The sequence below is a fragment of the Typopeltis vanoorti genome, chromosome 23 (genome assembly GCF_054136105.1).
Source record: "Typopeltis vanoorti isolate ZY-2024b chromosome 23, IOZ_Tvanoo_1.0, whole genome shotgun sequence".
In the NCBI taxonomy this organism is placed as follows: Eukaryota; Metazoa; Arthropoda; class Arachnida; order Uropygi; family Thelyphonidae; genus Typopeltis; species Typopeltis vanoorti.
The window spans coordinates 86,274,536-86,300,097 of record NC_143571.1 but is presented as its reverse complement, the minus strand read 5'-3'; the positions used below and the strand labels follow the sequence as shown (position 1 = coordinate 86,300,097).

Sequence of the window (25,562 nt, the reverse complement as noted above, 5' to 3'; positions counted from 1 at the left end):
TCAACCAATCTATGGTGTATGAGCTCAACATAAAAAAAAAAAAACCTCCAGGACCAGATTGTCCATTGGAATCCAGGTCACCTCTCTAATGTCCATCTCACAAAAGACCGGAGGCGTTCTTCTCCAGCTCTCGCATTGATCATCAATGCGAGAGCTGGAGAAGAACAATAACAAAACGTTAGTCCTGTGCCCGGTTTTATTTCAGTTTTATTTTAGGTAGAAAATCCTACCTTATACTAACAAAAGTCTAAAACCTTTAGCTGTTCAAAAATATATCGATAATTCTTTCTTCTCATCTTCTGCCTCACATTCAAGCTAACGTGGTATAGGGTCTCGTAATTTGTCGTGATCGGGAATGTTATAAAATCCAGTAAAAATAGCTAATGAATATTAAAATAAAATCTATTGTAGATTACAATTGGCTTTCTGAAATTGGAGATTACGATGGAACCAAGAAGAGGTGGGATGACTTTCCTATTTCAAAAGCATAAAGCTAAGAAATCTTTGCTGGGGGGAAACAATAAAGCACTAAATAAAGTGGCTAATAAGCTAAATGCTGGAAATGATTTAAACTGAATGAAAACGAAAATGATTTACCAAAATTTCTCGGATAGAAGTTAATAGTGAAACGAATGCGACTAATGAAATAAATTTGTGGCTTTTTGAGTCAGGAGGCATCTCTATCTTACAGAACGATGATTACAAGGAATGAAAAAAATGCTTTTAGAAGGAAAGTACTTCACAGATTTGTTTGTCTGGAGAAACGTTTAGTCAATGCTATTTTTTTAATCCCAAAGTCCTCAGTAACTTCTTGAAGAAGTGAAAGTAGACGGATGAGAATCAGCTAAGGATTCAATACGATAAGACTGAAATACTGAGTCAAAATATCGCATAAAACTAATCGCCTATTCATATTATACACCACGCGACTCTGATGGACGTGTGTTTGGATATGAAGAATGCTTAGAGAACTATCTTTATGGAGTTTGTTATTTCACTGAAGTTTGGACGAGGCAATGTTGGAGTTTACAGAATAATTACCCAGATTGTAAAATGGAGATTGAGAAATTACAAAATCCATACATAACGATTTTTATCCATCAGCGCGTGGATATATTAAACGATTGTGATATCAAAATGATTAACAAATTGATATCTTCGACAATTATTCATGTCGTACATTGTGACAATAATATCCCACTTAAGGGATAACTACTGTAAACAAGTTTTAGGGGAACAACATCGGAAAATTGTAGTGATGTCAGCGTAGTGCCTGAACCTGAATTAGATGGCTCATCTGTGGGATGAATGAAGGAAGAAATTAGGACATAGCCAAAACCGTTCTTCGTTAATGGAATAATACCATCAGCTTTTTACCAGAAATCAGAAGAATTTTTCCATTATGCTCTGATCTTGATATTACCAAAGAAGGGAACAAACTGTCAAGAAAAGACATGTTCCTCTTTTTTATATTCACATGTCCAATGTCCTTTTATAGGATAGCGTATATACAATTCACAGTGTTACATAATAAAAAGTATATCCATTAAAGTATATTTAAGATAATAATTTTAATTCAAAACAATTAAAATTATTATCAACAAATTTTTCGATGTTTATTAAAATGCATGGAACATGAGTATCATATACTTTTCATTTATAGTGATATTAATAAATATTAAATGTTACAGATTTTTAATATTCAACATCGATGTGCATTCTACTACTAAAATACATGCTTTATTATACTAGGTATTTATTAGCGAACACTAATGCAAAAGAAAGTTATTGACTCAGTTTTTCGTCCGCTTTTTCCTCTTAAATCTAGTTACAGGTAGACTTTCAGTGCAGGTATTCAATAGTCTTTTTTAATTTTATTTCCCGGCATCACCCCGAGCTTCCAACATCAGACGATTACCTAGTTAAGCCCACGCTTCTTTGGATAGCTGCCAACCGTTTAGCGACCTGAAACGAACTTGCATTCCCACATAAATACCGCAAGTTTTCCGTTTTCCTAATGAAAAACAGAATACTGTGTCTTTGTATTCAGAATCTACTCTCTTCTTTCTATGCTTCTAACTTAATTATGTAGCATTATTCAGAGGTTAATAATGAAATAAGCTTGAGAAAACAGTATATCGTGGAACATGGTAGAGAATATTATTGTGTATTTTTTGTGGCAATGGATCCTATCGTTTGGAGAAGTCTTCAGGTTAAATTTTGTAGATCAATGAGCTGACCCAGATTGTGAAATGGAGATTGAAAACCCACAAAATCCATACATAACAATTTTTGTTACATAACGATTGTGATATTAAAATGGTTAACAAAAACAATAGAATGAAGATTGAAAGGTTACATCTATAAAATGCGACTTGAAATGTTGCATCTTTGAATTCTATAGAACGATTCCACTATTATTAAACTCTTAAACCCCACACGGTACTAGAGTGTATATAGCAGGTTTACATTTCATGGGTTAGTTGGTGAGTACTAATAAAAAATGAAAAAGAAATTACATTTTCATCAGTATACTCGTATATGTGTTATTATTCACATACTTTCTGAGATTATTAAAGATATCACGGATTGTTAAAATTTCGGTTATTTAGCTAATCGCTTATAGAATTTTACTCTACAAGGATCCTGTTTTACTACTTATATTCACATAATGGCTGGTCCATAAATTACATAAAATATTTAGATTTATTGATCGCACGATAGTACTATTCATAATATAAAAAGGAATTTATGAATAAATCCGATTAAATTCTTTTGAAATGATATCTTTAGGAGAATATTTTAGAGAGGTCTTATGGAAGATTGTCGCTGTGTGAAAGTTTACACAAGTGAATCTGATTAACTCAATATCAAGTACGAAAATGATGTTTTTATGGAATACTTATTCAATAACATTCTTATCACAAAACATATGATGCATTATAAATAGTATATACGCAGAATTCTTGTAAGAGGAATACATTTTAAGAGTCTGTCATATCTTTGGCCTTCAAAATTTAAATTTTGTTATTGTTATTTTTTTCTGCTCAGAGTATGTGTTTTCAAATATAAAAAAGATGCAGTACGAAGTTTGTCCACATCTATTTTATTTTACAAAAAAAAAAGGAATGATTAGCCTTCAAACCGAAATAAATACCAGAATCTAGAAAGAAAGTAGAAGCATTGATACAGTTGGTACACGTTCATTGACGACGCACTAGTTATGGTCTTTGATTATTGATTTCATCACTGGAACAATCAGACAATCAGTTAATTAGCTGCATTATAGCTCATTTTTTATCGAGTTTAAATTATTTTTGTTTTTAGCGGAGTTGATATCTGGAGGAAACGTCAAGCAAAATTATGTTATGACCCACTTCCGAACAGGAAACTAAATTTATGTAAGATATCTGCTCACTCGGATGTAGAAAAAATGAATTTTGTTAATTGACTATTACCCGAAATTTTATTTCCTTCCTGGACGGATTTCCTTTGAGGAGATGTAAGGATGTAAGTTCATTTTTTGTAAAAATGAACTTACATCCTTCAAAAACACTTCCGCAATTTCCAGAACTCATGTTGGGGAAACAGAGTAATTTCTGAACTTGCCTTTACTATCTGAAATATTTTTTTTTATTTTCTTATTTTTAATTTCTTCCACTGCAACAACAGGTCGAAAGAATACATTCGCTTAATTGCTTGGAGACAATTTTCTCAGGAAGGGCCAATGATCACCCTTATAAGTGCATTCTTCGCTGCCTCTGTAATTATTTTCTTGTGTGCTTCTCATTTTGTCGAGTGACAACGAAATCGTCACTGCTCAGTTCTTGCGGGCTTTCGCAGTTTTGGATGGAGAACATAGCAAACATCATTTTTTGCGTGTGTATTTTTTTCATTCTGGTTGGGGAATTACCAGCTGATTGTCTGATAAAAAAACGAATATTAAAAGAAAGAAATAGCAATTAAAGTAATTTCTAGGAGCTAATAATTCCAGTAAGATAATTAGCAATCAGATTCATTCGAACCCATGTTAAAGTTATGTTTATGTCTTTCTCTGACTAGACAGTGTATAAACGATAAACATATAACAGATTTCAATGAAAGTTTGGATTCTTTAAAATAGTCCTGTTCATATGTATATAAATTAACATTTATATGTACATGAATACAAATGCAAGCGTGTACTGAGGTCCATGTCTTTATTATTGTATCAAAGGTTCAAAAAGCACAATACTTACGTATTAGTACAGTGGGATAGTTAGAACAATAAGAGAACAACAAATCGTGGTCAACCGTATGCACAGGACAGAGGAAAAACTTTCTTTGCAGTGAAATAATATTTATTTTGCAAGATGTAGTACAATATGAAGAACATTCTGATTATACGAAGGAGAAACAAAGTTCTACTGAAAATATTTCGCTTCATTATTGCAAGAGAGAGAGAGAGAGAGAGAGAGAGAAAGAAAGAGAAATGAAGAGAAAAATATGAATTGTAAAAAGTGAAATTTTTGTGGTGATTTTATAGACCTTGCTTTGTTTCGAATATTACAAGTTTGGCAGGGGGGGGGGGAGGCTGTTAGAAGAATTTAGGCATTCTTCTAACAGAGAATGTGCTTAGAACAAAAGCATTCCCTATGGATTTCACTTAATCATCCTGTTCAAGGTCATTGTACAAATCATTATAGGAAACGTTATTCGGAATTAAATATTTTTTCATGAAACTGAACCTAACTAAAGAAAACATTAAAAGAACGACACACACGAGTGGTCAGACAATTATAAAAGCCGAGGATATCGTGCTATACCGTATGAAGTGAGTTGTGTAATAGCATGTGCATTGTGTAGGGAAACTGTTTGCAGGGTGTTGACATATTATATTAAATATACTCAACATATCGGTATGCCATCAAAACAGTCTCAATGGTTTCTGTCTGAAAAAATTATAATAAACTAAATAGAATAAATGTCCATGATTTTTTGTTTTATTTCTCTTTTCATCACGTATCACTGGAAGGCTCCATCATAAACCTCCTTTTAAAATTTTATTTCTCATTAGAACACTTTTCTTACTCATAAATGGGATTTTGTCAGCGGATATTAATCTCTTATAGGTTTCAATTATATTTATTGTCTGCCCACGATACCATAATTTGAAAGGAAGGCAATAATTTTGCTTCTATCAATCATAAAAATCCTACGCCATATGCACCTACATTTTTGTTTTCGTTTTTCATTACTTCCGGTTAAAGTTTCATTCGTGTTACATGACATATTGTAGTACGCAGAATTTATTTATATTTTTACTTTCATTTTATTTTATATTTTGTTTTTCATTTTGTTTTAAAGCTAAGTGTGATTTTTAGTTTCCTCTTATTACACACTTTGTCTTAAGTCTTAAGATCTCCCTTGTTTTATAATAAAGTATATCAATTTGTATACTTCTCTTATCACACATGACCTGTACTTCTGTATTAAGACAAACAGATATACCAGCACATAATCGAATATATCCACATCTATACATTGACAATAAAGAAAACTTATCAGAGAATGTCATATCTGTGCTCTAATATGCTGGTGACATTGGGAAAATTTTGGTACACCTAAAATCAGATGGACCAAAATTAACCACTAAAACAGGATTTCAGATAATGTTATTTGCAATATGATCGTGGAATGTGGATTCTGAGAGTTCCAAGAAACGCACAGAAATACTATAGAAGCTAACTCAAGAGACCAAAGGAAATGATTCTACTGCAAACTTTCAACTCACTCGTGTTTAAAGAATGCTGTACAACCAGGAGTTCGTGGAGTCCAGAGGAGTCATCAGGAGAGAAAGATTTCAAGCAAGATTTCAGAGAGAAGTTCACTAGGGAAAATCTCAACCTGGATTTCAGAGAATTTACCGACAGTAATTCAGATTAGTGGTAGGACAGTAAGCATCTGCAGAGCATCGGTTTCCACTGAAAGACAGTTGCTCATAGAATAGAATACAGTAATGCAAAGACGCATATTCTATGCAAACAGCATAGAATACAGTAATGCAAAGACGATCGTAAGTGGTGTGTAGACAGCTGAAAGTCGATGACATGAACTGACGAATGTGGGTCTTGTAGATATATGAGGAATGTGTTATGTCCTAGTGCGTTATCCATAGCGTGAAGTTTGGTGGCCGAGGTGTAATAGATCCATGTCACTTTCAACACGAAAATACAACCATGTAGTAGGACCACATTTCGTGTGCGGATCAGATGAACACTAACCAGCGGTTCGTAGATGGTGGTCATATTGAATGTAGGGCACTGTAGGAAAGAATGATCCAAAAAATAAAATAATACTCAGACTAATTATAGAATAGTGAAAAATGGGATCAGGGCCAAAAAGGGCACATAGGCTATTGAGGTGTGTGAAATTTAGTGAAATTTCTATGAAATCTAATGCTGTTCCAATAGTTATTTTAGGATCGCGTGATTGCATAATGGTCGTAGTAAGGTACAGAAAGATGATAATGAAATGTTCGACTTGGCTATTCGCCACCTTCATTGTGGACATTTTTGTTAAGGGAAAGCAAATAAGGCAGTTAAACATTTAATCTCCAGTCCAGAAAAAGCAATTCCAAACATGATTGCAGTAGAAATATAAATGACAGCCGAGTGTTGCAGTGAAATAATCAATCATAATGTTTACAATTTACAGTAAGTCATAACGTTTACAGTCTGAAAGTAATTACTTGTACGATTGCTTTTATCAATAAAAAATCATTGATTATCTTTACTAAGCCGAATGGGAGTGCATGAAGATTAAAGATGAAGGTCATGAAGAAAAAGTACACAAGCATTGGCGACTCACATAAATTCATTTATTTTCGAACAATAAATGTTTCACTCACTTCGCTTGATCGCTGGGTAGACCATCAATAACGGATCCATACATGGTGGAGGTGACGTCACGGCTCGTGATGGAGGACAGAGGAGGGTGGGGAAGGGTTGGAGAGTGTCAGCGATCAACAGGAGGTGCCTCACCTCGTCATGTTGCTATATTTATGCAATATCTTCAATAGGCCAGTCTATTCAGATTATATATCGGTTATTATTGTTTTTTCTTTTGTAAGGATACTTTTCACGTACTTTTAAATTGATAATTCGAACAATGGATTATTGTTTACGCATTAATAAATAGAATCGAAGCCCACTTAAGTATCAAAAATCCTAAATTACGAGTAGTCATATACCGTGAAATACTACTACTGTAAAAAAAATAATAATAATAATCACCTCTCATTTAGTTTTCTGTAACTCAACGCCCATGTATTCATTCAGTCAGTCCGGCTCTGATAAGTCCGCTTGTAGTTGGAAACGGTACAATACTAAGTTGATATCCCTCGCATTGAGTTGTAGTGATAATGCGGTTGGATTCCTAAATTATTCTTATTGGTACATTTTACGATTTGGATGTTATTTTATCAAAAAAAGAGGGAAAAACAAAACATTAGTAATCCATCTATGATATATTTACGAAAGGATATTGCTCTTTCGTAATGCAAATATTTTTATTTGCAAACAAACCCTTCCACTCAACTTTCTTCCCTGTACAAAAGTGAGTTTGACGCATGCGCAGTTATCTACAACACATTTCAGCTCCTGCAATAATCTAATATTGTCTCCAATATTTGAAGTCAATATTAGGAGCTATTCTAATTTATAAATAGGCGAAGGAAATTATACGGGTGATCTGTATGAGCTAGAAAATTAAAATTTACTTCAAAGAAAGTGCAAAACAAATCATGAGACTAATTAAATTATCACTTCAGTCATGCATGGACGTATAAATACACATCTAATACAACCAGTAGCCATTGCAAAGAGAAGCGTAAGTAACAACCGATTTATTTAATTCTCTTCTTTCTTCTGTATGTAAATACGTAGGAAATAGCGCGAGTTTTATCTTTAAGAACCGACTTCATGCCTGTGAAATATTGTTGGCTGTAATTAGTGTTACCTGAGAGAGCTTATTCAACTCTGTTTCGATCGAAGAGATCTGTTGATTAATTCTCGACAGACTGTTTATGAGTTTCTATTAAAAGATGGCATGCGGAATTTATCTTACCACCAAATGCGAAACTCAATCTTGCTATTAATGGATTGCAATGCAAAAGTGGACCTTTAAACTATCCTTTTTGAAACCAGAAAATTATAATCAAGTAAAAATGATTTCGTGTTAACGTCAAAATGTTGCTCATCGTATTGAGAGATTTCAGGACGTTTCCGTCTTGTGAGAAAGTAAAACTTGAGCAGGTGAAGTCATCTGTAATGGTGAAGAAAAGCGAAGATATTTTAAGAATTGAAAACGCTTCTTTGTTAATGTAAGGAAGTTCGTGAAACTCGGCACTAATTCCTCCTCCTTTCATTAGCAACATCTCACTAAGTATCGCTAACAAGGACGAAACGTTCATTGGAAATCGAGCAACGTAAAGTCCAAAGCGACTTACCTTTGATGACAAAAGCAAACACCACCCAGTCAAACATCGCAGTGTAATCCTAACCAATTGTTACAACAGCACTCTACAGCTTGGCCGACTGGCTCGCGACTGCGGGATCCTCCAACGCACACTGAGCCTTTCAATTGGCGTTTTCAGTGGCCGCTTAGCAGCGCTCACATCGCGAAACCCACCACCACCAACTCGCGAGGAGCCAGGCTGGCTACGAGACAGATCCAACTCGCGCAGGCACGGCAAACGTTCAACCGATCTTTGAGTCATACTAAGCGCAGATGAAAAGGTTTGTGAGATGAAGATGACCCCCCCGACACCGCGGCGTTCCCTTTTTCGTGGCAGGTGGGGAGATGACAGAGATGAGATCACCTGACTGACTTCCGTCATCCCTGATCGCGTCATCCCATACGGCAGCTACGATCGCATCCCAGCTTCGGCATGCTAACAAGTTCTATTAAGGGACTCGCTTCTCTGCCCCACGCGCGCTGCGCGTAATGCCCTTCACCTTTCGATTATCCGTTCGTCTCTTCTCTTTAATACTCTCGTTTATTTCGTTCCTTTCGAGTTCTACTTCTCTCTCTCTCTCGTTTGCTCTGACTCTTCCCTTTTTGTCTCAAGTATGTCTTTACAAATTTAATGTCTTTCTTCTTATCTGTCATTTATTTTTTCAAAGAATTCTGCATCAGAAGTGATTATCTTCATCAACGCATCTTCTCTTAACTTCCTCTTAACTTATATTACTTTATCCTATTTTATTTTTTATGTCTTCTATCGTTTTTATAAGGTTTCGTTTATCTCTCTTTGTTTCTCCCATCTTAATGCAATAATTACATGTTGTCAAATGTTACAAAAAGTGAGGAAGTGATTGTGAAGAAAGAATCAGTCTTACCCCTTTCAAAGGAAGTGTACAGAAAGAATGTTGAGCTGTTGACAAATAATCGCAGTCACTTCATCTTTCTATCTCCTCTATTATTTCAGACATCCTATTAATCTCTTTCTTTTTTTCTCTCTCTCTCTTTATGTCTCACTATATTTCGCATTCTTTCTTTTCTTATTTTCACATCCGTTTTTCTTTCTCTCTAACCTCTTTCATCATCTTTTTCATTCTTTCTTCTCTCTTTGAAATAATAATCTTTTTGAATATTTCTTCTCTCTCTCTCTCTCTACCGTCTAATCAGCTTTTCATTCTCTCTTTCTCTCTCTCTCTCTCTCTGGCTTCTCTAATTACCATTCATGTTCTCTCTGTCACTTCTCTCATTATCTCTCACTTCTTTCACCATCTTTCTCATTCACCTTTTCATTCCTTCCCCTTTATCATTTTCTTTTTTTTTCTCTCATAATCTTTCTCATTCTCTTTTACCTCTCCCATCATCATACGCATTAATTTCTATTTTGTATTACTTTCTCATTACTTCTGTCGTCTCTCTCATTTACCTTTTCACTACTCCATCATTTTTCTTCTTTCCTCTCTCTCTCTCTCTCTCTCTCTCTCTATGTTTCTCTCTCATCGCTTCTCACATCACCTCTCATTCTATCTCTCTTCTCACTAGCTCTTCCTCTCTCACATACATTACTTTTCCTGTCACATCTCTCTTTCTTCCTTTCTCTCACAGGTGAGGTTTACACGAGCATACTTCTGAAGAGGCTTAGAAAAAGTGTGGAAAGGAAACTTGAGAGGAAAGCAATCTAGATTTCGGGAAGAGAACGAGACGTGCCAGGATCAGATTTTTACGTTTAAGTCAAATTGGGCAACCATAGAAAAAATAAGACGGATCAGTACTTAAGTTGCATATCTGACATAAAAACAGATATAAAAACTGAAGGAAGCAAAAGAGATCGTTATCCACACGAATCATATTATGAAAGAAAATCGCATTATGCTACCTAATATCAACATTGGAAATATCAAAATTAACTCATTACTTTATGCAGATCATTTATACTCCAAAAAAAATCTAGTTCAAGTCTTTGGAATTTTTTGAATAAATTGAATAACTGATGTGAAAATATAAGAACATGTAAAATATCAACTGCATATTGAGAAATTCATTTCAAAATTGTTCAAAATAGTAACAATATAAACCTAATCATGTGTCGTGGTCATAGAATCATGTATACTCTTAAGGATACAAATAAATAATTTGATAGTGATGGTGTCGATGATATACACAGCATATACACTCCTTTTTTTTCACTTGTTTTATTTTCTTTTTGGAGATATTCAGGGTCTTTAGAATAATCCCTTGATCTTCATTTGATATCATGATACTGCTGATTAGTTGTATCAGTTGACAAATTATTTCACAAGTGAAGGGTTGCAAATCTCTCGACACAAGTGCAAGTGTCATCTTAACTTAATATCCTACCATAGAAGAGACTCTTGAGTATTGTTCAATATCTTGGATTGTAAGTGGGAAATAATTTATTGGGTATTAGTACGATGATAGTATTTCAGTAATAGATAATTCCTCTTAAACCTATTAAACTACAACCGTATGTGATTTGAAAAGTAATTTGACTGTGTTCCGCTAAAAGCGTTATGCAATGATTTTGGTGGTGTTTCTATTATTTAAAAATGTCAGTGTTTGGTATGATATGCTTAATAGTTGTTCACATCACATTTGTTTTAAAATATTTTCGAAAAATATCCAAAGTCGCTATTTTTATTACATTTACAAATATATTAATGAATACATTAACGAATATAAATTTTCATAAACACCTAATCGTGTGTTATGAATTTTGGACAAACCATATAATCTTAAGTTCCGTTTTGATTTAATTGGCAGTTTGGCATACTGCGAAGAAGATCATTGGTTTCTTCATGAGTCATCCAACTAGGACCATTGACGAAAATGAAGTAGGTGGCAGGGTCGAAAAGAAGCAGAGATATCTTTGAAACATTGTGTATGGAATCCATGACAGACGGTGGCATCGCCTATCTGTATGCCTGTCTTTACAGACCCATAATAGTCTCAACTCTGAGATCCATAGTTGATGGTGTAAGCTCAACTACTTATCTTTTATTCAAAGATCTTGTGAAACTGCTGAAAAGCCACGTGGGATACTTGGATTACTTCTTCAAGAACTCAGCCTTTTTTGTTAAGATGTGAAACTTTGAGCCTAATTGACGACCTCACCAGACGTCGACAACTCTTCGAGCAATGCATTCAGTTCCATTTAACTACGAGAAGTCCCTTATCTGTCTTCTATAGATCTCTTTATAGATAAATTTGATTTAAAAAAAAAAGATGATTTCTTTGGCCAGCCCAATACATGTTATGTGGTGGAGATAGGCTGATGACAGACATTTTTGTTATCTGAAGACAGGATATTTCAGATTTAAGTAGCATCTTACATTCTCATGACTTCTTTCATCCCCAAAGTTCACTTACCTTAGAATTAGAGAATAAAGACAAACTAACTCTTCTTGATATCCAGGATATCTGGATAAAAACTGAAACGGAATTGTATTGGACATTTAAATGCCTGCTAATTTTCATTCCTCATCTCTTTACTATTCTTCACCGAAAGGCGCACTTCACTCCTTAATAAGCCGGCAGTTCCATTTTAAAAGACGAAGATAGCAAATGACCTCCAGTTTCTACGAGCCAGTTTTTCTTTAAAGGTTATTAAAGAAGCACATCCAAAAAAATTGTATTTGCTAATCCTACTCCACGGTGAAATCCTAACAATCAATATTGAAACTCTGGTTCCATCGCATGAACCCGAATCTCTCTTTCAAAATCAGTAAACTGCTGAAAGGTCATGATATAGAGCGTGGCCTATAAGTCCATTCTACGCCTACGTAACCTCCTTCGATCTCCAAAAGATATTAATTTCTTATATAAACATCCCAGTGTTTACTGAATTCCTTGTTCTTGTGTCTTATCATACATAGACTTGGAGAAATTTTAAAATAAAAAAGAAGTAACATCTCAGAGACGTGAATACAATATTAATTTGGGCCTTGGTGTATTATTGTTCTAACACAAATCACGTCATTCATTGGAGTGAATGACGTGATTTGTGCTAGAAAGCCACAATGTCCTGTTTTGTTGAAAACTTCATTTCATGTCATATCAAAGAGTGTACCATAGTCATTCACTCATATGGCTCCTCTCTTCAGAAATCAGAGGCTTATCTAAGTGTTGCCGGCCTGGCTGGCCGAGTGGTTAGCGTATCAGCTCTCCAGCGAAAAGGCTGACAAAATACTAGTGGTGGCAGTAAATGTCCACAATGTCCTGTTTTGTCCACAATGTCCACAATGTCCTCCACAATGTCCAGCGAAAAGGCTGACAAAATACTAGTGGTGGCAGTAAATGTCCACAATGTCCTGTTTTGTTGAAAACTTCATTTCATGTCATATCAAAGAGTGTACCATAGTCATTCACTCATATGGCTCCTCTCTTCAGAAATCAGAGGCTTATCTAAGTGTTGCCGGCCTGGCTGGCCGAGTGGTTAGCGTATCAGCTCTCCAGCGAAAAGGCTGACAAAATACTAGTGGTGGCAGTAAATGACATTCGTGTAGTTACGGTTCGTTGTAGTTGGTGGATTGAGTAGTGGAGAGAGAGAGAGAGAGAGAGTGAGTGAGTTGTAGAGTAGGAGCCCTCTCTCGATGAGTCTTTGGACTCCCGAGGTGTCACGTAATAATAATAATAATAATAATAATAATAATAATAATAATAATAATAATGTTTGGAAATCACTAATCAGATCTCTCAACATTACTGAGTTTAACTTTGGTAACAATTCCCTCCAAACAATCCTAGAAGACCGATTGGCGTATGCTGTACATTACTGGCTCGTCGTTCTTTGAATGTAAGTATTCAAACGGTTTAGCTGGATTTTTAATTGTATTTCACTTGTATCTTTACTCATTTGTACCATGAAGATCTAAGCGCTATCAAGGTTCATTCAGTGAACATCTATTAATTGCGAATGTGAATGTAGTTAATGGGAAAAAAGAAAAGGACAGATCGGAAATTGAAAGGGAGGAAAAAAAGTAATATTTATTTTAAGGAACGCCATGTGGAGAGCAATGCAATTTTATGGCACAAAGTTGACTCTAAAAGAGCTGAAGAGTTTTCTAAATTATCAAAATTCTCTAGAACATCGCGGCCATCTCTTGCTTTAAAATATTCAACCATTTTACAGAATCTACTCCTTCTTACCCAAACAGCAACGAGCGAGTAAGATAGTTTTTGTGCGACAGAAGTATTCTAAAATATTTAAGGCAGATAGCTTTCTAAAATATTGGAAGGTAACAAAACTGAATATTTATTGTGCACATTTCGCTTTACTCGGACATGCAAACTACCGCTAGCAGTCATTTTAGTCGCTGGGGCCATATTTCACAATAGGTAATGGAGCCGAAGTGACAGACAGCGAGATGATTTTCATAAGGGATCACTATTTTTATGTTATGCCAATTTTGTTTTGCATGCATAGTATACGTGAAACTCTTTATTTATTTATAATGTCTGATATAATTTGGAAGTACTTACAGCATCTCGTAGACAAGAACGCACATTGGTAGTCTTCTTCTCCACTGCAGAGCTTTCAACTGGAGACTAAACCCTGTCGAGTAAGTTCGGGATCATGTGACACATTCATGACGTCACGCATTTTTTTTTTCTGCATATTGTCAAACTAGGTTTCAGAATCACAGTAAAAACAGCTTCTGATTTTCAGATATTTCAGTATCCGCAATCCTATTTTATAAAATTTTGTTTGGAAAGAGGCATCGTCGCTTTCTTGTTCGTCTGCCATTGATAAGACTTGCACAATCGAAGCGACCTAATTGCTCTTCACGATCCTCCATGCATTTATTAATAAATCCTGAATTAAAGGGAATTCTGATGAAGGTATTTAATAAATGATAAGTTTATGCCATTCCAACACTTGCGTTTTAGCATAAATGATGAGCGGACATGGAAAGTGGTATTTAATATTAATCGATTACAGAAACCATCAATGGTTTTAGCATTTGGGTCAATTTCAAAGATTTCCTCGGCCTTATGTATTGTAAATATACAGAGCTAGTTGACGTAATATGAATTGAAAATTTTAAATGTTCTTTATTTTTTATTACTATTATGGAAAGGGGGTTTGTTAAATTTCTTGAAGTCACCGAAAACCATACACAGAAATTATGAGCCAAAGTAATTAATTTGTTTTGCAAACATGTGATGTTGTAAAGGATTTGAAACTGCTTGAATGACTAAAATCGAGATATTATACTCGCTCTGGGGATAAATTAGAGAGTATGTGCCTCTGATTCTGTGAAGTTGCCATCTTCTTGTTTCGAAAAACGGCTTAAACAGAACTGAGACGAGCTTAAGCTTACTGTGAGAGAGAGAGCTTCTGGTGTTTCGACATTCTTAACTGGAAACTTGATTTTTAGAATTTAGTCAATTAGGATTAAGTTAAAAAGACTTTAGTGTCTGAAAGCATCGATATAGGATTTTACTCGATGAACCCGCAATCCACAATAAGACTCTTCTACTTTGTGATTATTTCTGAAATTTAAGATCTCGGAACACGTGAACCACATCTCACAAGGACAGTTTAATTGCTGGTTTATGTTCCGTTTTATAGATGTTGCTAAGCCATAAATAACTGGAATGAGTGAGCATGTTATGAAGTTCATCCTTGCCTCTCTTCCCTTAAAGCTTAATTATCGGCTTCCTCCTTGACTGAAAGAATTTTCAAGGGATTTATTAAGGAAGATTAGAGAAGCACTAATACCAAATTTTACATCATACAATTAAGTGAGAAAATTAAAAACAACCGACGCCGTACTCTTAGTAGTTTGAATACCATTCAGTAAAGACGTTTTGAATAACGGGATGCATCCGTTTCAAAAGACGGCTATTGCACAATACAAAAATTGAACAACGAAAGATGAGAATGGAAACTTGATGGAGATAAATGAGAATGCGGATATTATAGTGCTTCATGTGTTCTTATCCCCCCCCCCCACACACACACTTTCTATATCTCTATCTATTTCGGGAGTGTACTGCTGATCTTGATTATTTTTTCTTAGAATAAAAGCATAATAAATTATTTGAGATTAACATGACAAAAATAATCGTTCTCAGTTGTTACGAAATTAATTTTTCATAAATTGAAGTTTCATTCATTTTTCACTAATATTATTCAAAATATTCCGAATTTTTCCCCCTTTCTCTTTCCTTCACCCACCCCACACGGAACAAACCATTCTCCAATACAATCGCTATGTATTGAGAAGGCGAAGGATTCATTATTTATTCTTTGTAGTGCTATTCTGTAGTTCCAAGCATTATTATATAGTCACAGACGTTCATGGAATATTTTTTTCTTGGATGTACCATTTCTCTCATTCATTATAAAATGTCAACAGTAGAAGTTCATACGTTCACAGATAGGGACACTAAATGGAAAGCTAGAAAGAGAGAAAGAGGATACAAAGCTTGGTTCTGTTTATAGGAACAAAAACTCAGGCTGTGATTCCAGAATTATGTCTATTAAGGACAACAGCGTGTATGAGCAGCTTTTTTTATTTGTGGGATGAAAAAAATGTTTTTTGGGAGGTTTTATCCTGAAAAATTAAATCTATCGGATAACTCATCTTTGTCTGGAAAGTCTTTATAAATTCCTTGCGTTTTAGAATGAATTCGAATTTAGAATTTTCAAACCGAACTAGAAATTGCTCGTCATTTTCTTGACTGCAGAACCTCCATAGCGTATTCATGAGGACTTATGGGCATTCATCATTTAGTTTCGAAGTAACTGGATTCATTCGACTCTCAATGTAAGGAGGTAAGGAAAACTTTATAATAATTTTCAAATTAAGATGAGTTAACCTGTCTTACCTACTGATGGCAGATTTTTATTTCTGGTATTTCATCTGGCGTAACATGCAAACAGAGTCGAGTCCTGGTTTTCCCTTTCAGTCGTTTCGGACTGTAGATGACTTTGTAGGCATCTGCCCACAAAGTATTCCCCTTGGGATTTTTTACAGGGTAGTTCACCACTGCTTTCCCCAAACCCCCAATTTTATCCCGGCTTGGGACCGGCATATGACTGTGACGTATTCATGACTGTAATCTGTCTTTGTTCACTGGGCCGGTTTGCTTGTTCTTGGGGACGAAAAACCCATACTTCCGTATGAGAGCGGCTAACTCACTTTTAGTCGAAAGTGACCAGATGAATCTTCCTCATGTCATTGAAGGAATCGAACCCAGGTCTTTCCGACTAAAGAGCTTCGTCTATACTGGCTGAGCTACGGAGGCTCACATATTTGAAAACACAAGCAATTAGCAGACATAAATACAACGACTGCGTAACTATAGTTTCTTTTACCGAACCCAACCAGTTAGCAACTGACTACCATGAGGCTAGAGAGAGAGAGAGAGAGAGAAGGGGGGGGAAGTAATAGTGAAAAAGAGATAGATAGATAGATAGATAGAGAGAGAGAGAGAAGGCAAAACTTTGAATTGAAATATAAAAAGAAATGAAGTAAAAGAAGAACAAAAATGCTATAAATATAATTATTCCGAAGTAGGCAGTGAAGAAAGAAGTGAAAATAGAAGAAAGAAATTGTACGAAATATTGAGGTGAAAGAGAGAGGGGGGGGGAGGCAAACAGATAGGAACAACATGAGCAAAAAGGAATAACCATAGTGAGTGAGTGAATTAATCGAATTCATTGAAAAAAAATTCAAATAGTCTTTGGGGGATACTCCCCCCCACTAGAAATATTTGCATTTGCATTCCTATAACTGGAATTTCATTGAAAAAAGCGTTGAAAGCTTTAACCGTCTACACGTTCTCAGAAACCACTTTTATATAATTTTTTATTCCCGCACGCATGCATTTATAAACTCGTACGTTCATATAAACATTTATTGTGGATATTCAGGAGAAGCCCATGGAGGGTGGAAGAACAGGAGACCAGTAGACCACTATGATGGAGTAGATAAAAGATAGAGACAGCTAAGTACAAGAAGAAAACACACCAACAGTATTGGCACAATCAATTTTGCGCCCATAGGACGCTAGCGAGCGTTCTCGGGCTTGGGTTAATGATTGATAAGGGTGAAGTCGGGCAGACGTATCTGCTATCCACTATTAATATCGCACGTGACTAACCCAACACAAGAACTTGGTCAGTTTTGGGGAGCGGCATTTTTTTTAATAATCAGCTGCTTGCTGCTCATGCGCCAATAACCATTTTGTGGCTTCTAATTCAGCTGCTTTCCTGTAACATAAATAGCCTCATTTTAATACGTATTAAATACAAAAATACAGCTGGTAAAAATAGAAATTGATACCTAAATGAAAAGATTGTATAATGTGAAGGAGTGATTTGGCTAAAAAAAGCACCAACTTATATGTCTTGTACTTAAGTACATTGTCAATCATACTAGCGGTTATTTTTCGAATTATTGTACTTTACAACTCTTTCAAAAAAAATAAACACTGAAAATGATACACTACTCATCTACAACGACTTTTCATCTACAATGCAATAACTAAATTTCTTAATACTTATTAACCTATGCCAATATTTCAGGGAAATTTTTTTTCGCGTAGCATGTCTTTAATAGAGTGTGGCATAGCAATGATTTAAAAATAAACCTGCATTTAACTTCTGATTCAATCTAATGACGACAGGTTTGGGAACACAACAGGTGACCACGTTAAAACCTGGTATCTGTTTGTATTCGTAATCATGCATATGAACTGTGCTCAAGTAGTCAAATCATCCAAACAGATTACGTTTTTTGTATTTTTATTGCACATTATCAGTCACTAAGTGAGCTATTTATAGAAAAAATAAATAAAATTTAGCTCGGAATCTCAATATTTAAAACCTCCGTATGTATTACTTATTTAATGTATCCCCTAAAGTTAAAAAGAGAGGTATGAATCATAAGGACTAAAAAAATAGAATGAACCTGCTCTTAAAATACTACAGTAGTCGGCGAAAACGCCATGTGACATACCATTAAGGTGGTTGATAAATTTAATTGTCAATCCGGCTGCAATACCTATATCCAACCTCCTTATATAAACCTGAAAACACTTTTATATTACCACAAAAACACAAACAAGAGAACACTGTCAAGGTTAACAAAAATTCTGCCAGTGAAATATGACTACATGTTACAATTCAAACACACCTTCGAAGTCTCATCGTTTTTGATTTCCAAGAAAACGAAAGAAATTATATGTTAGAATCTCTTGCCATAAGAAACCACTAATACTCGATGAACGCTGAAAGGCCCTATAATGCTAATTAATTAAGATAATTACTCCCATTACTCTCAAAACAACACAACTTCCACTTAACATATTTTTCTCTTGAACCATGAGGCTCATAATAACCCATAACTAGTTTTCACTTCCTGCTATCTGATGGCGATTTCCACTAAACGATCAGATCACCGCACCATCATTTACACTGCTGGCTTTATAATTCAGTCTTCTAAGGCACTTTTTACGTTATGAATCCACCTAGATTTGGGTCTTCTTCTGGTTCTTTATCCTGTCATCCTGGTAAACAACAGTTGTTTTGTGCTAACCTTTCCTCTCCCATTTTGTTTAACTGGCCATACCACCATGAGATTAGGTGATGAATAACAGTAGGGATAATATACACTCTTGTCTCACACCTGATTTAACATCAATCCATCTTCCAGTATCTTCTTCAATTCTAACTGCTGATTTGCAACTGAAATATAGAATAAGTATTTCTTAATATGGTGTCACACTTATCATATAACTGAAACATTTTGAACAGCTTCCCTTTAGGCACCTTCTCATATGCCTTTTCCAAACCTACAGACCTTAAATATAGATCCTTATTATATCTAAGATTTTTCAACTACTTATCTTAAAGTGAAATCTCATCGCGATAACCTCTGTTGGTTTGAATCCAACTTTTTCTTCTCCAGTCTTCCCCTCCACAATTTGTCTTAGCCCTTTCTCATATATACTTGTATAAATTACCAGGAACGCTAGACACAAAAATTCCTCCGTAATTCTCACATTGAGTTTCACTTTTTTTTAAGGATGGTAGCTATGAGCACTGTATTCCAATCATCTGAAGTTCCTCCCTCTGACCAGGCCTTCTAAATTATGCAATGTAGCCACTGTAAAACTTTTAAATCTCCATATTTGACTATTTATGATCCTATATCATCTACTCCAGCTGCCTTTCCATATTTCAGGTTTTTGATAACTTTCTACTTCAAGTACTAATATATATTCCTGATTGAATTCCACATTTTTTCTGTATTTACTAAGAGGAGAAGTGGCCTTGCTTGGAAATAAATTTTGATATACTTTCTTCTTTTCTTTGACTGTCTCTTTAACTTCCTGAATCCAATGGCGTTCCGATTTTTGTATCCTTGCAGACAACCTCACCACATGTCTCTCTGTCTGAACCGAGCAATGTTTCCTTCAGGGTTTAACACTGAATTTCCAAGGTTTGGTTCTTTTTTTTCAAGCCTTTTCATTCTGTCGTCAATAATGTGTATTAATAATGTGTATGTGTAATAATTGTCGTCAATAATGTGTTTGTGTATTTAAGTCTACAATTCGCCTCTAATAGCTGTTCAACTTGGATTTATTTCAAAACTTACACGCTCTTCTTTTCAATATGGAATTCAATTTTATCCTGCTCACCACTAAATGGTGTTCACTTCCAATTTCAAACCCTCTGTACACTATTGTCTTAAACTAGTGGGAAAACATCACTATCAACAATAATATAATCAATGATACTTTTCTTATTCCTTGTCTCTTATCTCCGTGTGAATTTGTGATCTAGCTGCTAGCTGCTATTTTTTGTGTGGTTACTACTAAACTAATAATATACATTTGTACCGTGGTGGGCTGAGGATTTCTCTTTTGTTTTATTTTTATCAAGCTTATATATTTTGTCATTTTTAATTTCTTTTTTTGCATAATTGGGAATTTAATTTGTCTTTATCTTCAGATTTTAAAATTTTCCCCCAATCCGATAAAATCTTTCGGCACAATTTAAACTCGGCAATACACATTGAAATCATCTACCCTCCAACTTCGTGTTCTCATTATAATGCATTTACAAATTCAGTTAATGAAAATTTGATTAGAAAATGAAACATTAATATGTTTTAAAGAAAGCTTTATTGTTTTTATAAGCACAGAATCGATTATTAAAATATAACTTTTATTGCATTCATTCGTACTGTTATTTCCTTATTATGATGACTTTATTTAGACAATTGAAACCAGTCAGAACAAGATTCATTAAAACAACAATTTGACTTGTGATACAGAGCAATTCAGACTCTGCCCAAACTTCTAAGCATATTCTCAGATAGCATTGTAAAATATGGACTGTTCCAAGTAATGCCGGTTTTTGTATATCGTATGTGGTCAATTCGTTGATGTTGACTAAATCCCAAATTACCAGCCCATCCTCGTTCGTTCCGTATCCAAGTAGATACCTAATCTGGTGCACAACGATAAGGTGTGGATTGAACATTAGGTCAGAAGCCCTGGTAGGTTCTCCGCATTCCTTAAAATACTTAAATAGTTATTGCGATGTCAATAATTCAAATTTGTCGATGTTCAATAATTGTAATGTCAGGTCTATTTGCTCAAAAGGCTGATTAGCTTGTATTCTCTAGTCCCAGAGAGTTGTCCCTGTTTCGTTTTGCAATACTATCTCTGCTTTATGCTACCACCAATTATACAGGATGTTTCAAAAAGAATGAATGGTAATTGGACATAATATGGTATGATATGGTATAATATAATAAAATATATTATAATATAATATATTTCATTATGATATAATAACGTATGGTATGATAGGGCACATGGTACAAGTCACATTCATTTGTGGTTCGTGGTTGCAGAGATATATAATTTTCAAATCGAGACATTCTTTTTGAAACACCCTGTAGAAGTAGGAAAACTATATTTTCGCGTATATGCCAATGAATTATTTGGTCACTTGATCATGGCGGATTTATCCTCAGGTTTTGAGCTATCTTGCTACTGTCACTGATCATGTTCTGCAGTCTCATTACATAATCTTCATTTATTGTTATTACCGATGCTCTCAACTTTTATTTTGATTTCATTAGTTTGTAATGCGTTTTCTTGAGCAGCTAGAAGAATAAATCTCTGTTTCTTTTTAAAAATATCATTTTGCAGCCATTGCTATGTCTTGGTAACATCAATTTTTTCCTTAGTGTCTCGAAGAAATTAGCCATGCAAGGGTTTACTCTTTCAGCGCACATATCGGTTATTTTGCTTCCCTTTTGTAATCAGATTTGGTTTCCTGTTGCTTTTAGAAGGCCCTCTTGTGAAATGGCTTAAAGCATGTGCTCAGTGCTATTGTCGATATATATAATAATTTCTTCTTCTTCAACAATCTGTCTCACTTGCAGAAGATCCCGTTCATCTATTCCTCTTGGTAGATACAGCCGAACAGCATCACTTCGTGGTTGTAATGCATGAAGCACAGTCATTAATGTTCGAGTTTTGCGGTCCATTTTGTTCGGGTCTTCTTTTGTCCAGTCTTATGCCAGCTGTGTATCGGATCACTCACATAACCCAGGAGTTTATTGCTCGAATTGTCGTCAATCCATTGAGTTTTCTTCTCAGAATATTACTGACACTTTTAATGCATTCCACTGCTGTTTATTGTTAACTTTTGAGCAAAGAATGTCACTGGCTTCTTACATTCCTACATTCGTTTTCTGAAATTACTTATATATTTCTCCCGATCAAAAATCAATTTTTGATGTCCTGGCTGAAAATACGAACGGTGTTTAGTAATGAGTTAATTTTCTTTTTATTTAAGTATTTCACATCCAAGTTTTGTTTTCTTCATAATCATAGATAAAGGGTATCAAAGAAATACTGAAGGTTATTGGGTGCCAATACCCTTCAATATTGGAACATTCCATGCTTAATTCTAATATCCCCTAATTATTATTAACTTCTTCTTCTTCTTCTTCTTCTTCTTCTTCTTCTTCTTCTTCTTCTTATTATTATTATTATTATTATTATTATTATTATTATTATTATTATTATTATTATTATTATTATTGCATGGCCTAAAATTAGGCCATGCAGTCGACATCCCTCTACAGCATAACGACATTACCGTAAATCGGATGCCTAAGAAGAGCAAAAAACAAGGCTTGCTACGACCTGCATCAGTCATAGTTCGTCTTACAAGCAAGTCCACAAGAGACAATCACATAAAAGCCAGCAGACAGAAAAAAAAGCAGTTGCCAAGGACTTGAGCGCATTGCAAGACAATACATCAATCTTCCTATCCGAATATTTAACATCATTCAACGAATCTGTTGTACTTAGCAAGAAAAGCAAAAATAGAAACAAATTACCAATTTTTGTGGATCAGAGATGCCAAGATATTCTTGAGGAAGTCACAAACTTCAAAGCCGATACAAATCGAAAGCTCAGAAGACATAGAAAGGCTGCCACAGTGAAAAAAAAGTCTAATTAGTTCAAAAAGAAGACCACAATAAAAATAAATATGAACCATCAAGACAGATGTAATAACACCAAAACATACGGCAATTTCACTTTGATCAGACCTTTCAGGTCGTTCATTTGACCTCTCAAACATCAGTCTACTACCAACACAGCAATCAAATTAATAAAGGTTATCTAACCGGTAATCCTCAGATAAGCTTACTAAAAAACTTCGAGGGTTCAAACTGAGACATTACATCTCAACCGAGATCAACAGAAAGAAAAAAAAAACGATTTGTTGTATTTAAGTGTTGTAGTTACAGCGCTTAAATATATTAAAAGCAAAAATTGTAAAATATATATAACTTAGTGTTGTACTATAAATACTCTTAAAAATATAATCTTATTCAACTGCAAACTATAAATTATCATCTACAATAACTATTACTAATATACATTATACAAAAAAAAAAGGAAAATTTGTACGAAATTCATTGTTAAAAAAATCGAACAATATGTTTTGTAAATGCATAATTTTAATAATAAAAATCATTGAATTTAAAAAAATACTATTATTATTTATATGTATGTAATTTTTAGAATTTTTAAATTTTGTAATTTCTATAATTTTATATAGTGATCATTATATGTGATATATGTGATCATTATATGTATGCAAGACATAATAATTTTTTTAAAAATTATAATTATTATTATAAGGAGTTCTACCGAGTTAAAGAATCATGAACGGAGGGGACATATCATTCACAGCACAAGGCATATTTTTTAATTCATTCATATTATCTGCACACACATCTTACAAGGGCAAGCCATTCCAGTCACGCACTTTTCTATGGAAGAAAAATCAAGTTCTCATCCCTTTCTTGACTGAATTCGTTCTCAACTTCCATGGATGCTCTCTTGTCCTCTGTCCATCCTCCATAAAATGAAAAATTCCATTTGCTGACATCCTGCATAATCCTTTCTGAAGTTCGAGGTCTCTATCATGTTACCCTCTCCTTCTGTTAGCGTCTATAGTCAACAAATTTTCGATCTCCCCTCATAATCTACATTTTCCCCAGTCTCGATATCATCTTTAACAATCTCCTTTGTACCCTTTCTTGTGCGCCTGCATCACCTCGGATACCGGGAGACCAGATCTGAGCATTGCTATTATTAGAGACCTCCAGGTAGTCAACAGCTCATCGCAAGAGGCCATACATCACCAATACCAGCTATCGTATCCTCTCTTAAACTCATTCACACCAGACGCATTCACCACTTCAAAAGGCAAAGGGTTCCATTCACTCGCTGTGAGAGAAAAATTTAACTCTCACTCCTTTCTTAACCACACACAAAGCTAACTTCCACTGATGTCCCCTAACCCTCTCCTCGTTTTCCATTTAATGAAAAGTTTGAACAACCGATATTCTATAACACCCTTTTGTGAGTTTTTAGGGAATCGTAGAGCAACTAGGCAAAACATGTTTCTGGCTAAATGCCTATTTTCGAAAGAATATTTAGTTATCACAGAATTATTACATAATGCAAGCACTGACATTTTGTCCAGTTGCTCCATGGATGAAAGCCTTTTGAATAGGTCATGACAACATACCTCTCGCTCGTTATTATTGCAAAAAGAGAAATGCGATCGCTCGACACTTTTGCTGAAAAAAAATAAGATATTATCGAACATTCTCATCATTTATTAGATGAAATGGGGGAAACCATCAATAAACTTCAGAATCACTGTAACTGGGAAATATTTGAGTAACCACCTTGCAATGAGTCCCATAAAATATCCTATTCAATACAATGAAAGAAAGTTTCGAAGATAGTAACTTTCTGGAAAAGCTCCTTGCGGAATTACTCTACGGATAGAATTTGAACGACCTGGTTATAGGTTGTAGGAATAACGGCCAAAGTGTAGGTAAAATGATGAATGTAGGTATTCCCATGAAGATAATCGTTTCTTCTTCTTCTGTAATTCTGATGTGAAAAAATTCGAATATTTGCAAACAAACCTAAGTTCAATTGAATGTATAAATATGCGTCATATAGCTTTGTTAAGACAATCTCTGCTGTATTAAAATCAAATATGGATAATAAAATTACAGAGGAACACATAGAAAGCAGACAAACGAAATTCCTACGAAGGACAGTCGTCTCTTCACCAAGACACAAAATAAGCATAGAAATGCTTAAAAAAAACTTAAAATCAATAATAGATAAATATCTACAAATATAAAGAAGAAATGGACAAATGACATTGAAGTAGAAATAAAGGGAAACTAAAGAAAAAGTGTAAAACCCCGACCTCGAATGTTGGTAGAATGATTATGATAATCACTAATTTCATTATATAAAAAAGTAAATGAGGCTATACTGTTGTCAGTAATCTAGTATTCTTTAAATAAATTATTTATGATTTATATTAAGAGTAAAATAAATGTCGAAAAGCGATTCGCTCGTAACTCTCTCAAACCAAAACCCGTCTAATTGGGAAGATGAGGGGTCTCTTATTGCGAATTTGATAATTTGCCTCATTTTGAAGTGTTAAATATTATTTTATT

The 25,562-nt window shown here is 34.6% G+C and overlaps 1 protein-coding gene across 1 annotated transcript in view; it reads right to left on the bottom strand.

Annotated features, from left to right (window-relative positions):
- Positions 1-8,601, bottom strand: part of LOC150094044 (uncharacterized) — a 201,532-nt gene extending 192,931 nt beyond the window's left edge. Inside the window, exon 1 of the mRNA XM_090412976.1 lies at positions 8,489-8,601. Coding sequence (XP_090269102.1) covers positions 8,489-8,525 — 37 coding nt within the window. The 5' untranslated portion in view covers positions 8,526-8,601. The remainder of the gene's footprint in view (positions 1-8,488) is intronic.
- Between the last annotated feature and the right edge of the window lie 16,961 nt (positions 8,602-25,562).